Here is a 15157-nt window from a genome sequence, read left to right on the forward strand (position 1 = left end):
GTAGGTACATCTTATTTCATTCTTTATTTCGGTCAGTCAAAATGGAGATTCAAATGAAATCACAAAAGTGCATGACTTTAATGAATCGAATTTATCATCTTAATTGTCAAATGTAGCTTAACCAGACCAGTTGCTGGATTGCTGCAGCTGAAAATTATTGGTGAACAAGTTCTAATTGGGAGAAATGTATTTTAGATTCTTTTTTCATGTTTAGACTCAAAAAAAAAAAAGACTCTAACTTGGCCAATGCACATAAAACATTGTACAAAATAAAATTATCCTAAATTTAAGAATCCTTTATTTCAACTGGACCCAATGCGTGTGCGTTTTAGAAACAATTATTAGTTTTTGTGAATACATTATTAATTTTTTTTATACAATTGCATTTTATATAAATTCTTCAACACAAAAACCGCAATTCTTGTAGTAATTTTTTATATTCGATACGATTACGGTTAATCTGTAACTTATAGATAACTATATTAACAAATTTAACAAACCCTTTATTAACTAAATGGCCACACTACCCAAACCCTTTGTTAACAAATTTAACAAACCCTAAACCATAAACCCTTTAATAATAAACCATAAATCCTAAACCTTGAAACTTAATAAAACCCAAAACGTTAATATTTTAACTAACTTCTCATTTAAGTGATTCTCTTAAACGTGAATATTTTATATTTTTTCATGGTCCAACAAAACCATCATGGTCGCAATTGCAATGTATCTTGGCTTGTCCTTTTCCTTTTCTGTAGTAGACGTTGAAAAAATTGAAATCATCAAATGTAGTATTCATATCTGTTTGTGCAATATAATTAGGTTGTTTTTTTTGGGCCGCCGCGTCATTACTTTTCAAAAAAATTAGTTTTGGATCGTTGCGCCTACACCCATTAGGGATTTTAAAAAAATTTGTTGGCCCGTCGTGCCATGTCATAGATAGAGGCACCAACTCTAAACATCAATATTTGACTGATTTTTTTTCCAAATATAATACAGTAATATTCTCAAATATCTCAAATAATATTTCGCTTGTATCATAAACACATTTTCCAACCCATCTTTTTATATTTTTAATTATTTTTTTATCTCACATACATCACTTCATAAAAAGTGTTACAGTAATTATTCCAAATAATATTCTATCCAAACAAACCAATATTCTAAGGAATTTGCCCCTAAGTATTGGATTTCTACAAATCTAAAATACAGTAGTAGGCCTAAACCTTTTAGAAGCCCAATTTGGGTCCAAGTAAAAAACTCCTCGTTTCACAATTCTCAGAAGCCCCTGGCCCTTTTTTTTTTTAATGATAAAAGCATCTTTAGGCACCGAAACGGCGCAGTTTCACTGTAATCGACCCAACAAGTTTCACACCTTCTACACAGAAATCTTGTAGTAGTATCATTCAACAGCTCGCCCTTTTCTCTCCCTCTCCCTCAGTTTCCTCCCAGAATTCATAGCAGTAAGTTTCTGTTACACACACACACATTTATCCATAAATGGTTGAATCAGGTTATGGCTTTTATGATATGTCTTTAATTTTGAGCGATTAGGGTCTTCATTTCCTGAAGTATTTGCGGCCTACGATTCAAATATTGCCCTTTTTCCTGTATGTGGTATCAAGATCTGTTCAAGTGTTTAGGGTTATAGCAGAAACGTATTGATTTCTTTTAGTTTTGATTTTCTTGGTGTTTTTGGGGATTTATCTATTTCTACTTGGGAGAGGGTTAGTTGTGAATCTGGTAAAGTTTAAATGAATTGGTCTTTCAATAGAAATTATTGGGGAATACTGGAATTATTGTTTTTGGCTTGGCGTTGGGGATTACTGCTTTAGGTTTCATAGTTTACCGGGGTGCTGATTTTTTCATCAAGAGACTTACTTTAGCTTTCATGGGCCTTTTACCTTTTCTGTAACTGATCTTTATGTATCCTTGTGGCTCGTCCCGTTCGATTATTTAAGGGATGAGGATGTTGAAAGATAGCATTTTTGTACGTGCTGTCTTTGGATTTTTTGGTGGGTGGAAATTCTTGTTCGTTCGGGTATGGAACGTGCTGTCCCATTCAATTTCATCGGTCTATTTTGCATGATTTGGGTACAAGATCATCATAATACGTGTTTTATCCCCCAAGCCAAATGTAAAATGAGTATACATGTGCTGGGATTAAAAGGACGGAGGGAGGATTGGTATATGCGAAGCAAGCTACGGCTATTTTGTGCAGGGGAAGTCCTCCCTGCCTCCTTAGGAAAAGTAAAAGTGCTGAAATTTTCTTTAACCCCATAATAGAGTTCAAATGGTTCTGTTAGAGTCCCTTTCTTGGCCCCTGTCCTACACACTGACCTTAACACTATAAATTTGGCCACTCCTAGCTTATGCTTAACTGTTATCTTATTTCTGCTTCTCAAATACTTCTGCACTTGATCTTCGAACAATTCTATGTAATTTTGGCTGTATTTTAATTTGAGATGTTATTAATGTGGTTTCTGTGCCTCTTTTAGCAGTCATTCATGTTCACGCCTAAGAGAACTCTGGTTATTATGACCTATTGTAATGGTGATAAACTTTCTGCAATGGTTTCTTAGTTAGAAATTAAGGCCAGTCAAAAGATATGAAAACAGGAAATGATTGAATTGATATTGTAAAAATGTTTTGGTATTGGGTGTTATATCGAGTTGCATTTTGCTAGACCTGCATACTTTTAGACTTTGTGGAATCTAAAGATCCACGTAATGCAATCACAGTGGTGTCATATCTACTGGAACATTTGCAGTCATCACATGTAACAATTTACTTGATTTTCTGGACCTTCTGATTACATCATTGGCCAGGAAAGTGACAATTATATCTTTATTAATGTTTTTGTTGATTCATTATCCTTTCTTTTTGTTTCTTGATCAGTTCTGTTATCAAAATTATCATTTATTCATGTAATTATTTTGTAATACATGTCCGCTCTTTTTCCTTTCTTTCTTGTGTTATGCTTCTTTGAATGCTTTTTAGTAAAGACGTTTACTGGATAGAACTGGATTTTAAGGTCCTGGATTATTGCACCTAACTGGGAGTTTGGTTTATTGTGTCAGTTGTTGATTTTTGAAGATGTCTGCTAAGTACATACTTTCTGGTTTGGTGGGATCATTTGCAATTGCATATGTTTGTGATCATTTAATTGCCGATAAAAAGATTTTTGGAGGTAAGTTTATAGGCATTTTATCCTTACTTTGGCTTTGATTCGCCTCTGTTTTTTATATCATTTCTGTCATTTTCTATTAGGTAAGACTCCGCCAACTGTTGAAAACAAGGAGTGGTGGGAAGAGACTGACAAGAAGTTTCAGGCATGGCCTCGCACTGCTGGTCCTCCAGTGGTCATGAACCCCATCAGCCGCCAAAACTTTATTGTGAAGAACCGTATTGACCAGTGAAGCTCCACCCAATGGCCTTTTTGTTTCTAATATCATCTTTATGGAAGATTACAATTTTTACTCTGAAGTAATGGTTAGCATGGATGTAAATGCAGAAACAGTCACTCTTTTCCTATTTCAGCCTTAAGGCTTTCTTTCTGCCATCGCTTTTCATCGTGTGGTCATTCTGCAATTAGACATTATTAATAATTTCAGTTCAAAAGCATGAAGTGTTGGATATAATTTTCACACAAGCCTCTTGATTCATCTGTTGTCTTTTCTAATCTATATGTAATTTGCTTGATGGCTTATGAATTCTTTCTATAGGGTTTTCCTTGCTAGATATAGCATTTTGTCATTTAGGTGCATATTATGCATAAGATATATGGAAGTCTACTTTTGAAAGGAAGAATTGAAGTTCCTTTGGTTTTTTTTTTTTTTTTGGGGTGGGGGTGGAAGAACTTGGATTGCATGGTGTTTGGGGACTGATGTTTTATGTTTCTTCAGCCCTGGTTGCTTGAGGCATTTCTCTTTTAAACAGCCATTACAAGTACCCTTTTGAAGTCTGATTGTAGCATTTCTTTCACCTATGTCAAGGAACTGTTGTTTATGAACACATCTGGTGGCCAGGATTGGGTGAGGTTTTATGGGTTATGGTGTCAGTTTTATGCATACTTGCAGGAGTCAATCAGTATAGCATTTGCATGGATTAGAACAGAAATGCCCAATGCAGAAGGGGAAATTGAGTTCCTCGATTCAATCACTGGCCAACCTATCATCTTTTTTTTTTTGGGAGTGATGACATGAATGTTAGATATGGAGTTGGTTGAACCATTCATTAGCTTTTATTCAACGGAAAGAAGTTGAAGTTGAATGCTCTATCCAAAGGAATGGACCATCGAGAGAAGCAAATTCTAGTGTTTCTCTGTGATTCAGTTTGATCTCCACTTGAGTGCTTACTCTGTGTACATTCACACAATGTGTCGTTAAAAAATGCCCTAGCGAAACTAGTGAACTGTGGTTCAGAAAAATTTCTGAAGCAATGAACTACTAGCAACACGTATTAAATCACTTCTTATCTTTTTCTCGTCTACTGTTCCAACGGAGCCTATACCAACTTGCCATTCAAGGACTTAAATGAAACGATTATTTCCATTTGCAGTTTTCTCAAAAATTTCTTATTCTGTCAAAAATTTCTTTGAACAAAGAGGACATTGTTTCTGGTACAGATGGGAAGGCTATGCTACAACCCAATTGAGCGCTTCTTGAGTGGTAAAACAACTGACTGAAGTGCTGTTTATCTCAATTGCCTTGTGTGAAGGATGGAGTCCAATATTTTTCTAATACACCTTTCAAGTTCAGTTAAACTGAATGGTTTTGGTCTTAATGAATCAGAGTCCTATCATTTTCCGTCTCTTGCAGTAATTACGTTCTTAAGCTATGATCTTCCTATTTATCTCAACTTCTCATCCGAATGACCCTACATCTTTATTGTCACATCTTATGTGTTCAAATACCGTTGAGTTGAAGATTACCACGAATAAAACTATAAGATGTTTAGTCCATTCTTGACCTGAACAGACATTTTGCAAGAAAATCAAGAATCATATTCGTGCGAACAAGTTAGCTAGCATATTATTGACCCGCAAAAGAGATTAAAACGCAGGAAAAGTACGTAGGCATACCAACTGCATATATTCCTTGTAAATTACGTTCAATTAGGGACTAGGCATATACTCCTTGTACATTGAAAGGGCTTAGTTCCTTGTAAATTAGTTCCAGCAGCTCCATTTTGAACTAATACGTCAGCATTATGTGATTTCCGCCCCGTACACCTTATGAACAGCATAAAGAAGACTCCTGAGATAATCAAAAAAAATAAAATAAAATGCAAAAGCTAACAGCCATGTAGACTTTGAATAAGATGCATAATCATTTTAGCCTTCCTTTTTCTCTCCTTGGTCCGCCTCATACTCATCCTCATCATCCTCATCATCATCATCACCATCATCATCCTCATCATTATCATGCCCTTGGTCGGCATCATACTCATCATCATCATCCTCATCCTCACTGTCATCCTTGTCATCCTCATTGTCAAGCAAACTGCTCCCATATCTTCTTAAGTCAGCTTTAGGATCACCTTCACCCAGAAAGTCCAGCCCATATTTCATGTCACGATGTTTGACCAGAAGCCAGCGAAGCAATCGGTCTTCCTTGTTAAGGTAATGCAGCTCTTCATTAAAACTGGGCGGTGTCATCATTGTCATTTGCATCAGTCGGCCCTAAACAAGACCAGTATGTCATTTGTTTGGAGAAAGGGAATGCACTTCTTCATGGAAGATACATAATAATGCTCTTCAAAAGCGTAGAAACAAGACTACCAGATATCATGATGAAACAGATAGCAAGTTACATTTAGTAAAGAGGGCATAAACAGCTAACCATCTCAGCTTTTAAGCGAATTCTTAACATGTGATACCTACTAGCAGTCACCATAATAGATACCTAGCTGTTGTGGATCATTACTTGGTCTAATATTGTTTTTCTTTGATCATTCACTTTATTCCACCAGCAGTTCTGCGCCTTGCACTCAGATTTTAGAATTTATTTTGATATCATGTTGGTGGTATCGACCTTTGTAAAATTTAATATACTCTTAAAATGAAGATCTTATCTGTCACCAACAGGAGAAAGGAGGGGACTGGTTTTCCGTTTTTTATTGGGGGAAGGAGGAAGCGAGAGAATTTTGGGTCTTGCAGATAAGGTCCAAAAACATTACATAGTATTTAAAATCAAAACAGTATTCTAGAACCATAACAACTGTACTTTAAGGGACAGGCCAAATCAGCATTTAAATTTGATTTCTAATGCTCAATCTCCAATTTTAACAAAAGCTACCAGAATATCATTTGATCTCCTTGCTTTATCTATATTTTACCATTAATAGCTAAGTAATCCCACCTCCCTTGTTTCAAACTAATAGGGGAAAATGACTAAGTTATCCATCAAAACAAATTTAGGTTTGTATTGACACTTGACATTTCCTCATTTTTAAAAAAAGCACATATGAAATATACAAGACAGTTGAGATTCTATGTTATATTTTGAATGAGTACTTTTTCCATGCATTAACTAATAAAATTCCACGGTGCATGACTAAAAGAAGCCAACTTATAAAATTTCAGAGGATAATTAGAATTCTAGCTAATAATATCTGCAGCATGGTCAGGAAAACGTAATAAAAAATAAATCCAGAAGTTGAGTGTATCAGATAAATATGACAAAAATTTAGTCGACTAGAATGATGCAAGGATGTTATGACCTTCTATCGGAGTAAGATGCTGTCCATCTTGTGTTTTCAATCCTCCACAGCAACTAAGAGTTCATGTATCACAGCTCGCTTAGGTTATTCCACACCCAATTTTCAGACATATGACTTAGCATGTGCTAACTATTTCCTTGTAGTTAATTTACTTCATAAATTTACAAGCATTACAAGAAACCTCAACTGGAGATGCTACAAGGTAACAAAATCCTACGGCTACTTTCTTGCAAAACTTTTTCCTGGGAAAAAAAAGGCAGCTGGAGTAGATATGCGGAGATTTCAAAGTTGAACCTAAAATGAACCCTAATTCTTAAGACTGACGAAGCTAAGAAATTCATTATGCGTTGGCTGATCTGTAAAGAAATTCAATGGCAAACAGAATTCAAATTCAAACATGCACTCAAAGCATGAATGAAAACTTTATGATAGCTCCCAAACAAGTAAAATTTAATAGTGGAAGAAACTGAACTTAAATCATATAATGAAGAAGAAAAACGAAAGCGAAGTGGAGTGCCACATCAGTAGACCAACCTGATAGTACCTCCCATCAAGCTTCCTGATGCCATAACCCAATTGAACTTGTCCAAATGACTTGATATCAGTAAGAACCCCATTTCTTCTGTAAACATGTTTCCCAACTTTAGCAGCCAAGTCCAACAATGCCTCCTTCGTTACATGGGGTTTCAACAAAAGCATGCAGTCATAAAGAGGCATCTTGTCAGTTCCCTTTCTCTTGGCTCAACCAACTTTCTTCTTAAGATCTACAGAAAAATAAAGCATTTAGAAACTTGAACCAAGAATATGCAACAATCCTTTTTTGTACTCAATGTTAATCAATTCAAACCCTTTAACCTCCTCACAACATTATTCTATCATCCAGGAAAAATGAGGTAAACATCAACTATCAAGGCACTTATCACAAGCTCGACATACTTTTAACTTCCATTAATACTTAACTACATTGGACTTCTCAAGAATTATCTCCTGTTCACCTTCTTGACCAATCCCTTTTCAATTAGAAAGGAAATTACGTAAACCAAACTAGATTACGACGTCAAAATCTTCAAATGCATTAAACAGCAATCGATCTTATTAAAAAGGAAACATACATCAATTGATTCAAGTATAAACAAACGAAATTAGATGGTTGAAACTCGAAATCCTAATGTATGAATAACTATGAAACTGAAAGGTATTCAGGCAGACAATTTTACAAACAGGTAGAAGACAACCAGAAGCCCACCTAAATTATACCAGTATTCACGGATCAAATAACCAAAAGATCAAGAATCAACTGACCCTTTGTTTCTGAGCTTCCATTGAGTGCGTAATTCAAGAAAACACGTTAAAAGCATGAAAATGGCAAATCTAGTGACATTAACATTTATCTCACCAAAAAAGGAAACAAAAAAAGAGCTGAAAAACTAATTCCTTAGAGATGAAAAAACAGAGAAGAAGGAAGAGAAAAGCTTGCATACGGAGAAGAAAATTGCAGAGGCAACGGAGTCTGTAACCCACTTACCTGGGATCAAGGAATTCACCCTAGGAGAAGACGCTTCAACTCCGGAGGATGAACGCAACAGGGTTAAGTGAAAACCGGAAGCAAAATGTTTTTCCGCGGGGTTCAGGGTTTAAGATGTAGAAATGTGTATTTTGCTTCCAGGGAAAGTCGAAACCCAAACTCCAACAATCTTTCTTTCTTTTTTTTTTTTTGTGGATTCAAATTTATTTATTTATTTTTTAAAACTTGGGCACTATTTGAAGTCATTAATCAGCATGTGCTAATAACATTTTGGAGTTGAATTTATGATTTGTATGTAGTGAATTGCTTATAAATCTTGTTTTAAGTAATTGCTTATAGTTTAATTTTGGAGTTTAATTTATGCTTGAATTAAGTAAATAAATCAAAGCTATGATTCTATGAAACAATTTTGGCAAGAACATGGGTAGGGATTAAATGGCCCCTTAACAAATTAAGGGGCCGTTTGGCATATGGCTTTTTTGCATTTGGGTATGGGTGTGAAATGGGATGTTACAGATATGGACTGATGGTAGGATTGGGAGGCACAGGTAACAACTGACAAGGCTTTCATCATTTCTTGAACGTAACAAAAACTCCATTGCCTCCAAAACACTTTTATCATTCCAATGAGAATCCTCTTCATACTTCACCTATAATGGAAAATTATGCAATTGACACTTGTAGCATCTCAACAAGAACATTTTTAAGTCATAGTGCATTCGCAAATTACATTCTTTCTCAACGAGAAGATAGAAGCTAAAGAAAGGTATCATCACCAAGATTATACAGAAGAATGACTTCTTTTAAGAGGGGAAGAGTGATAACTGAATACTGCTAACCATGCAGAGAAACAGTTCTCTGGACAGAAATGAAGAGCATCTTCGAACAAAGATCTCATCCATGTAATTGAACACCTGATACATGATAGAGTACAAAACTACCATAATTGGAGTGGAGGAAGGCTTTTGGTTTTATCCTCCATCTAATTCTTCTGCAGGCTTTTACTTTTCTCCTCGATGTGGATAAGGTTACATAGCTGAGTTCCTCTTAAGCTCTTTAATGCTAGACAGAGGAGCAGATTACCATTAACAGAAGCTACACCAACACATGTACAGAATCTCTCCCCTTCTCCAGTGATGATAAATTTCAAATAGCAGATAATATTTGGCGTGGTGTCTTTTCAAATGTGACTCGAGGATTCCTGATTTAGAGGGAAGAGACGAAAAACCATTTCTGAATAAACAGAATTCTGTGCTGTGCAGTTATTCTGTTATTTCTTGAAGCATTTCAACCACCTTCTTCATCTTTGGTCGTTTCGCTGGCGTACTGTCTGTACAGAGCAAAGCAACTTTCAATGCTGCAAGCATTTCTTTTCTCCAAGCAAATGAGACGGTACTAAGCTTTGCATCAAGTATCTGCTCTGGTGTTTCACCTCTTAAAGGTGCTCCCTGAACCCACTTCACCAAATCTACACCTTCACCAAATTCTTCATCTACTGGTAATCGGGTAGTAAGGATCTCAAGCAAAACTACCCCATAGCTGTAAACATTTCCAGGTGCTGTAACTTGCATGGTATATGCATATTCTGTGTCAAAAGGAACGAGAGGAAAGATTTAAATTTTCAGAAAGAAAGAGCATAACTTGGTCATAAAGCATCAGTGAGTGGAGAGAGTAAATATGAGAGTTACAAACCTGGGGGAATATATCCAAATGAACCTGCAACAGCGCTGATGCTTGCGGTCCCTCTTGATGGGTCTAAGAGCTTTGATATTTCGATTTCACCAACCAACGGGTTAAAATTGGAATCTAAAAGAACATTACCTGAAGAAATGTCAAGGTGAATAATTGCGACATGATGCAAAAATGCTAAGCCTTCTGCTACTCCAATGGCAATGGAGAGTCTTGTTGGCCAGTCAGGTTTATATTCATGTTTCTTAGAAGATTCATGCAGAAACTCTGCCAATGTCCCATTCGGGTAGTATTGATGTAGCAGAAGTGCAACATCTTCATAGATTATGAACCCAATAGGCCTTATCAGATTGGCGTGGGTGAGTTTACTCAGCCTTTCAACCTCTCTAATCATTTTGCTCTGGTGATGAATCAACGTTCTGTCCATTGATCTCAACTTCTTAACAGACAGAATCATTCCAGATGGCATGTCTGCTCTGTAAACGGTGCTAAAAGTGCCAATGCTAAGTTTATTTGATTCTTTCATGGTCGCCTTCACTGCTGCATCAAAATCTATGGCTTGCCTAAGGTTTTCAATGAAAACATTCCCTGCTATTATGACTGGTTTGCCAGTGGTTTCATCATCAGCAGTTACACCACCTTTGGCAGCTTCCTCTTGCCTCTCCCTCATCATATAGAGCAATACAACAACGGTCACAGATGCAAAAACAGCCAAACCAGAACCAATAACAGCCAATATGATCCTGTAAGAAACCTTGTGATGATAATTCACATTACCAGACCCATTCGAATTTCCACAGGAAGGACTCAACGGCTCGCCACAGAGAGCTTTGTTCCCAAAAAAGCTTGAATTTGGGCTTTTTTGAAATGGCACAAAGGTTGGTATTGGTCCAGTCAGCTGATTGTTTGAAAAATCAACCTCTATCAAACTCAGCATGCCCTTCAGTGCAGCTGGAATATTCCCGGAAAGCTGATTATTTGAAAGATCCAGAGCCACCAGCTTGTCGAGTCTTCCCAACTCTTGGGGCAACAATCCACGAAGATGATTGAAGCTCAAATTCAACGCAATCTGCAAGTTCTTCATGTGACCGATCTCAGGAGGAATACTTCCAGTCATATAGTTACTGCCCATCTGCAATTCAAGCAGCTTAATGCAATTTCCAATCTCATGAGGTATCTCCCCTCTAACAAAATTCTGACTCAGTAGCAAGTATTGCAGCCTGGAAGTACTGCAGATCTCTTGTGGTATAGTGCCATTGAGTCTGTTGCTGCTTAAGTCAAGCTTGTTCAGATTCTTGCAAGTTAGAACAGTTATCGGAATCTCTCCAAATAGGCTATTTCCAGAAAGAATCAACTCCTGCAAATTGCTAAGTTGACCAAATTCTGGAGGGATGATACCACTAAAACCATTTGAGGCCAAATTAAGGAGAGTGAGATTAGAGCATTGTGCAAATTCAGAAACTATCTCTCCAGAGAGATTATTATTATCAGCTTCAAAGTATGTAAGGCCAGTAATATTACCAATCTCTCTGGGAATGTTACCTATTAACTCATTATTCCCAATTCTAATACTAGAAAGGCCTTTGCAATTGCCAACTGATGGAGGAATACTGCCAGTCAGCTTGTTTTGTGTCAAAACCAAAACCTCCAATTTTTCCATAGCAAAAATGCTCTCAGGTACGGGCCCTTCTAGCTGATTAGAGTGGAGGTTCAACAGCTGAAGTTCAGAAACTGAGCCCAGATTATCTGGAATATTACCACTTAATCCATTCTCATAAGCAGTAAAAGATCTCAAATTGGTTAAATTTCCAACCCACCGAGGGATGGAACCATTCAGCCTGTTAGTATATATCTGAAACTCTTGCAGCTTTTCCAACCCCTCAAGCTCATCAGGTATGACCCCGCTTAAATAATTATTTGACAAGTTCAATGACCTAAGGTTCTTGAGCCTGCCCAGTTCTACAGGAACTGAGCTCTCAAACTTGTTAAATGATAAATCAAGAACTTCAAGCAGCGATAAATTCCCAAATGCTTGTGGGATTGATCCATGGAAATTATTAGAAGACAGGTCAAGCCATTTCAATGCTCTAAGCTCAGAAATTAGAGTCACATTACCTTGCAACCCATGGCGAGAAAGATCAAGCCTCTCCACCATAGATTGGTTAGAGCTGCAACCAACACCAGGCCAAGAACAGAAATCTGACTGGTTTACATTCCAGGAAGACAAACTAAACTCTTTTGCAATTTCTAGCAAAATAGCATGATCATCAACAACTTGAGCAGTTATGAGTCGGGAACTTGATAGCAACCCAAAAAGTATAGCAGTTACTAGAGTTAAAAATTCCATTTTGGGCTGCTGGAGCAACAGAAATATCTCTTTCTTCAGTCCCGCTCAGGAACCAAATAAAGAACTAAGAGAACAAAATGAATAATCAAGAAACCATGAGTCCAAGAGGAGAAAAATTCAAACTTTCCTCAATTTTTTACAACAATAACTGCTCTACTCCACCCCATTGACAGTAATGAGTGTATGAAGCCAAAAAAGACTAAAACTTTTTAAATCCACAAGGAAATGCACTTTTAAACAAAGCCCATTTCAGAAATCCACCAATTTAAGGGGAAAAAAATGAACTTTACCATTGAAACACAATACAGGATTGTATCACTAGAACCAAAGAAACAGAGCTCAAGAAAAGGCTTATGAATGTGGGGTTAGAGTGAAAAAAAGACAAAAGTTGAGAGAAGGGGAGTAATTTTTGTTGCAAAGAATGTGCAGAAAAGTCAAGTGAGAGTGGTTGTAGAATGAAGAAGAAAGAAGAATGAAAGAGTTTTGTTGTATCGCTTGTGTGAGAAAGTGATTTGAGTGATGAAAGAAGTATGGTTTGTACAATGTTTTAGGTAACTGCTTTCACGGGTCAGGTGTTTTTTCCTGTCAGAACTCAGAACTGAGAGAAGGAAGAAGAGTTGAGGAGTTAATAAGTTTTTGGGGGGGAAAAATGGTTCAGCAAAATAGATGGCCTCACGAGAAATGAGCAGTCATGAGTCAATGAAACCGTACGGATGAATAGAATGCAATTGTTGTTTTCCCTTGCTCTTGCTGATCTGTTGCTAAATAGTGCTCTACTGCAGCTCTTGCATTCTTCCAAGTAGGAGGATTTTTTTTTTCTTTGTTTTTTCTTAACTTTATTGTTGCCCTTTTTACAGGAGAAAAAAAATAGAAAGGGGAAAACGAGAACTTTTTATTTACAGAAACTTGATTTATATTCCTAACCCAAATTTACAACATTTTGACAGTTACTAAAAAAATCAAGAAGTTATAGTAATTTTGTTTGTCCGCCCGAAGGAATATTGCAATTGATAAAAGTGCTAATACTATTCTTGAAAATTGCATTGGTTCGTTAAATGTTAGTACCTCGTTGGATTTTCTTTCAAAGATTAGTCTAAGTTGGTAAGAATTGTTCTTATTGTGTTATAGAACATGAGGTCAATTTTAGCTAGCCTTTCCAATCTATTAAGTATTTTATTTTGAATGACCCTCTCATTGATGCCATAATCCAATGGAGTCTCATAATTTTCTATAGAAGGCTTCATTTTGTGAATATGAAACCAAAAAAAAAAAAAAAATTGTGATACTAGTAGATGACTGATTTTAAAACAAAGTTACCTTGTTAATTATAATGTTGTCTGGTTATCAATACTTTAGCAGACAAACAAAAAAATTTTTGGCTGGCGCTAACATATTAAAGTTGTTTGTTATGTTTAGATGGTGCATTGGTATTGGACCAACAATTTTTTGAGGTTTTAGAAAAGAATAAAGAAATAAGTTCTAGAAGAGAAAAAGGGGGGGGGGGGGGGGGGTAGGGGGGTGGAAAATAAAACTAAATAGAGGAAGGAAGGGACAAAAGCTGTAGACATTGTTACAATGCTTGTATTGGAATAGGCAATTTCTTGAATATTAGGGACTTGTGGGGTATAAAACTCCTGTTTTGATGGTTTTTGTTTCCATTCAAGAATCTTAAAATGACACTTTATTGAGGAATCAGAATTGAGTTCTTTTCTTCATCTATCGGGTGGTTTTAGATCATTTGCTATAGTAATGTTGTCAGCTAACATATCTTATCCTCAATAATTCCTAGGTTCACTTGGGAAAGCACATTTTGTCACTTAACTGTTCCCTTGTAGTACTAATTATTCGCCCCATTCCCAATTGGTTGTTTAAACACTACTAATCTAGTCATCCATTTAGATTATTATGTTTTTCCCATGGTACTTAACAACTTTGCATTAATTTTATAAAAAAAAAAAAAAAAAAAAGTTTGGTTTGTCTATAATAATAGTGGTGTCTTAATTAATGCTCTCTCCGGCCTTCCCACTCCTTGGGGACATTACAATTGGAAGTCACAATCACAAAGAAATTAATGAAAAGTATATGATGCATTAGCCTGCATCAATATGGAATCCGTATTGAGAAATTAAATGAACTATAGTCTTGGGTTTTGTCATTTTCTTTCTTTTAAACCCTTTTTTTTTATAAGCACTCTTGGGTTGTCTTGACCTTTTAATAGGTGTATACACCAAAATACTAGAGCACAAAAAGCGATGATGTAAAACACTTATTATATTTGAAGTTGATGAAACACCAACATGGAATTGGATTATGTGTTTGTATTTGTATGTAGAAATGAATCTCATTTACTTTTATGTTTATCACTAATTGAGACTATGAGAATCTTATACCTTGTTTGGATTGCATTTTTCTAGATTTTTTGTAGAAAAATTACTGTAGCGATCTGACGTATGTGAGGTAAAAAAGTGATTGAAAAATGTTTTCACGAAAACGTAGCTAATTCGTTTTATGAAATCAGCATTCTGGCGTTAGTCATTATACAAAAATTAAACGTTTTTCTTTGGTTACGAAAGTTTTAGGAAGAGTGGAGGTTACCTGCTCACTCCATGAAGACCAGATGCCAAATTATGGCGTTCAATGTACATAGGATCTATAAATTCCCTACAAATGATGAATTACAGGGCATGGGGTTAAAATTTAGAATTCTATTAGGCAAGTTGTTCGAACCTTAAAGGCAAGGTATTTGTTGTATTTTGATGTTTCTATTCCAACAAGTTAACCCTATAAAGGGAAATCAATGCTTCTGTTATTTTAGATTTTAAACGAAAACTTGGAAGAAATTAGTTCAAGAAAGTATAGGAGGATGTGTCTAA

The 15157-nt window shown here is 36.1% G+C and overlaps 3 protein-coding genes across 4 annotated transcripts; 1 reads left to right on the forward strand and 2 right to left on the reverse strand.

Moving 5' to 3' along the window:
* The first annotated feature begins 1315 nt into the window (after nucleotides 1-1315).
* Nucleotides 1316-3652, forward strand: LOC113694837 (uncharacterized). 2 transcript variants are annotated; one of them, XM_027213730.2, is made up of 3 exons: nucleotides 1316-1463; nucleotides 3081-3190; nucleotides 3271-3652. In XM_027213730.2, exons 2-3 carry the CDS (start codon nucleotides 3097-3099, stop codon nucleotides 3417-3419), a joined length of 243 nt encoding a protein of 80 aa, XP_027069531.1. In that variant the 5' UTR covers nucleotides 1316-1463; nucleotides 3081-3096; the 3' UTR covers nucleotides 3420-3652. The 2 variants fall into 2 exon arrangements, with proteins under 2 accessions (XP_027069531.1, XP_071911543.1); XM_072055442.1 differs by lacking the exon at nucleotides 1316-1463 and adding an exon at nucleotides 1592-1610.
* Nucleotides 3653-5053: 1401 nt separating this feature from the next.
* Nucleotides 5054-8456, reverse strand: LOC113695202 (uncharacterized). The gene is made up of 3 exons (XM_027214220.2): nucleotides 8249-8456; nucleotides 7258-7487; nucleotides 5054-5683 (listed from the first exon to the last, which is right to left on the reverse strand). The coding sequence occupies exons 2-3, from the start codon at nucleotides 7438-7440 to the stop codon at nucleotides 5336-5338; spliced, it is 531 nt and encodes a 176-aa protein (XP_027070021.1). The 5' UTR covers nucleotides 7441-7487; nucleotides 8249-8456; the 3' UTR covers nucleotides 5054-5335.
* A 478-nt stretch (nucleotides 8457-8934) lies between these two features.
* On the reverse strand, nucleotides 8935-12998 carry LOC113695773 (leucine-rich repeat receptor-like tyrosine-protein kinase PXC3). Its single transcript, XM_027214918.2, has 2 exons — nucleotides 9941-12998; nucleotides 8935-9833 (listed from the first exon to the last, which is right to left on the reverse strand). Exons 1-2 carry the CDS (start codon nucleotides 12282-12284, stop codon nucleotides 9511-9513), a joined length of 2667 nt encoding a protein of 888 aa, XP_027070719.1. The 5' UTR covers nucleotides 12285-12998; the 3' UTR covers nucleotides 8935-9510.
* Between the last annotated feature and the right edge of the window lie 2159 nt (nucleotides 12999-15157).

Source organism: Coffea arabica, chromosome 6e (assembly GCF_036785885.1).
Source record: "Coffea arabica cultivar ET-39 chromosome 6e, Coffea Arabica ET-39 HiFi, whole genome shotgun sequence".
NCBI lineage: Eukaryota > Viridiplantae > Streptophyta > Magnoliopsida > Gentianales > Rubiaceae > Coffea > Coffea arabica.

What these genes read in the sequence shown, in the direction of transcription:
- LOC113695773 (XM_027214918.2), bottom strand. Translation starts at nt 12,284, where the DNA reads ATGGAATTTTTAACTCTAGTAACTGCTATACTTTTTGGGTTGCTATCA. An exon ending in ATTTGGATATATTCCCCCAG is followed by an intron (nt 9,834 to 9,940) that starts GTTTGTAACTCT and finishes CTTTTGACACAG; the next exon opens with AATATGCATATACCATGCAA.
- LOC113694837 (XM_027213730.2), top strand. Translation starts at nt 3,097, where the DNA reads ATGTCTGCTAAGTACATACTTTCTGGTTTGGTGGGATCATTTGCAATT. An exon ending in CGATAAAAAGATTTTTGGAG is followed by an intron (nt 3,191 to 3,270) that starts GTAAGTTTATAG and finishes ATTTTCTATTAG; the next exon opens with GTAAGACTCCGCCAACTGTT.
- LOC113695202 (XM_027214220.2), bottom strand. Translation starts at nt 7,440, where the DNA reads ATGCCTCTTTATGACTGCATGCTTTTGTTGAAACCCCATGTAACGAAG. An exon ending in TTGATGGGAGGTACTATCAG is followed by an intron (nt 5,684 to 7,257) that starts GTTGGTCTACTG and finishes GGTCTTGTTTAG; the next exon opens with GGCCGACTGATGCAAATGAC.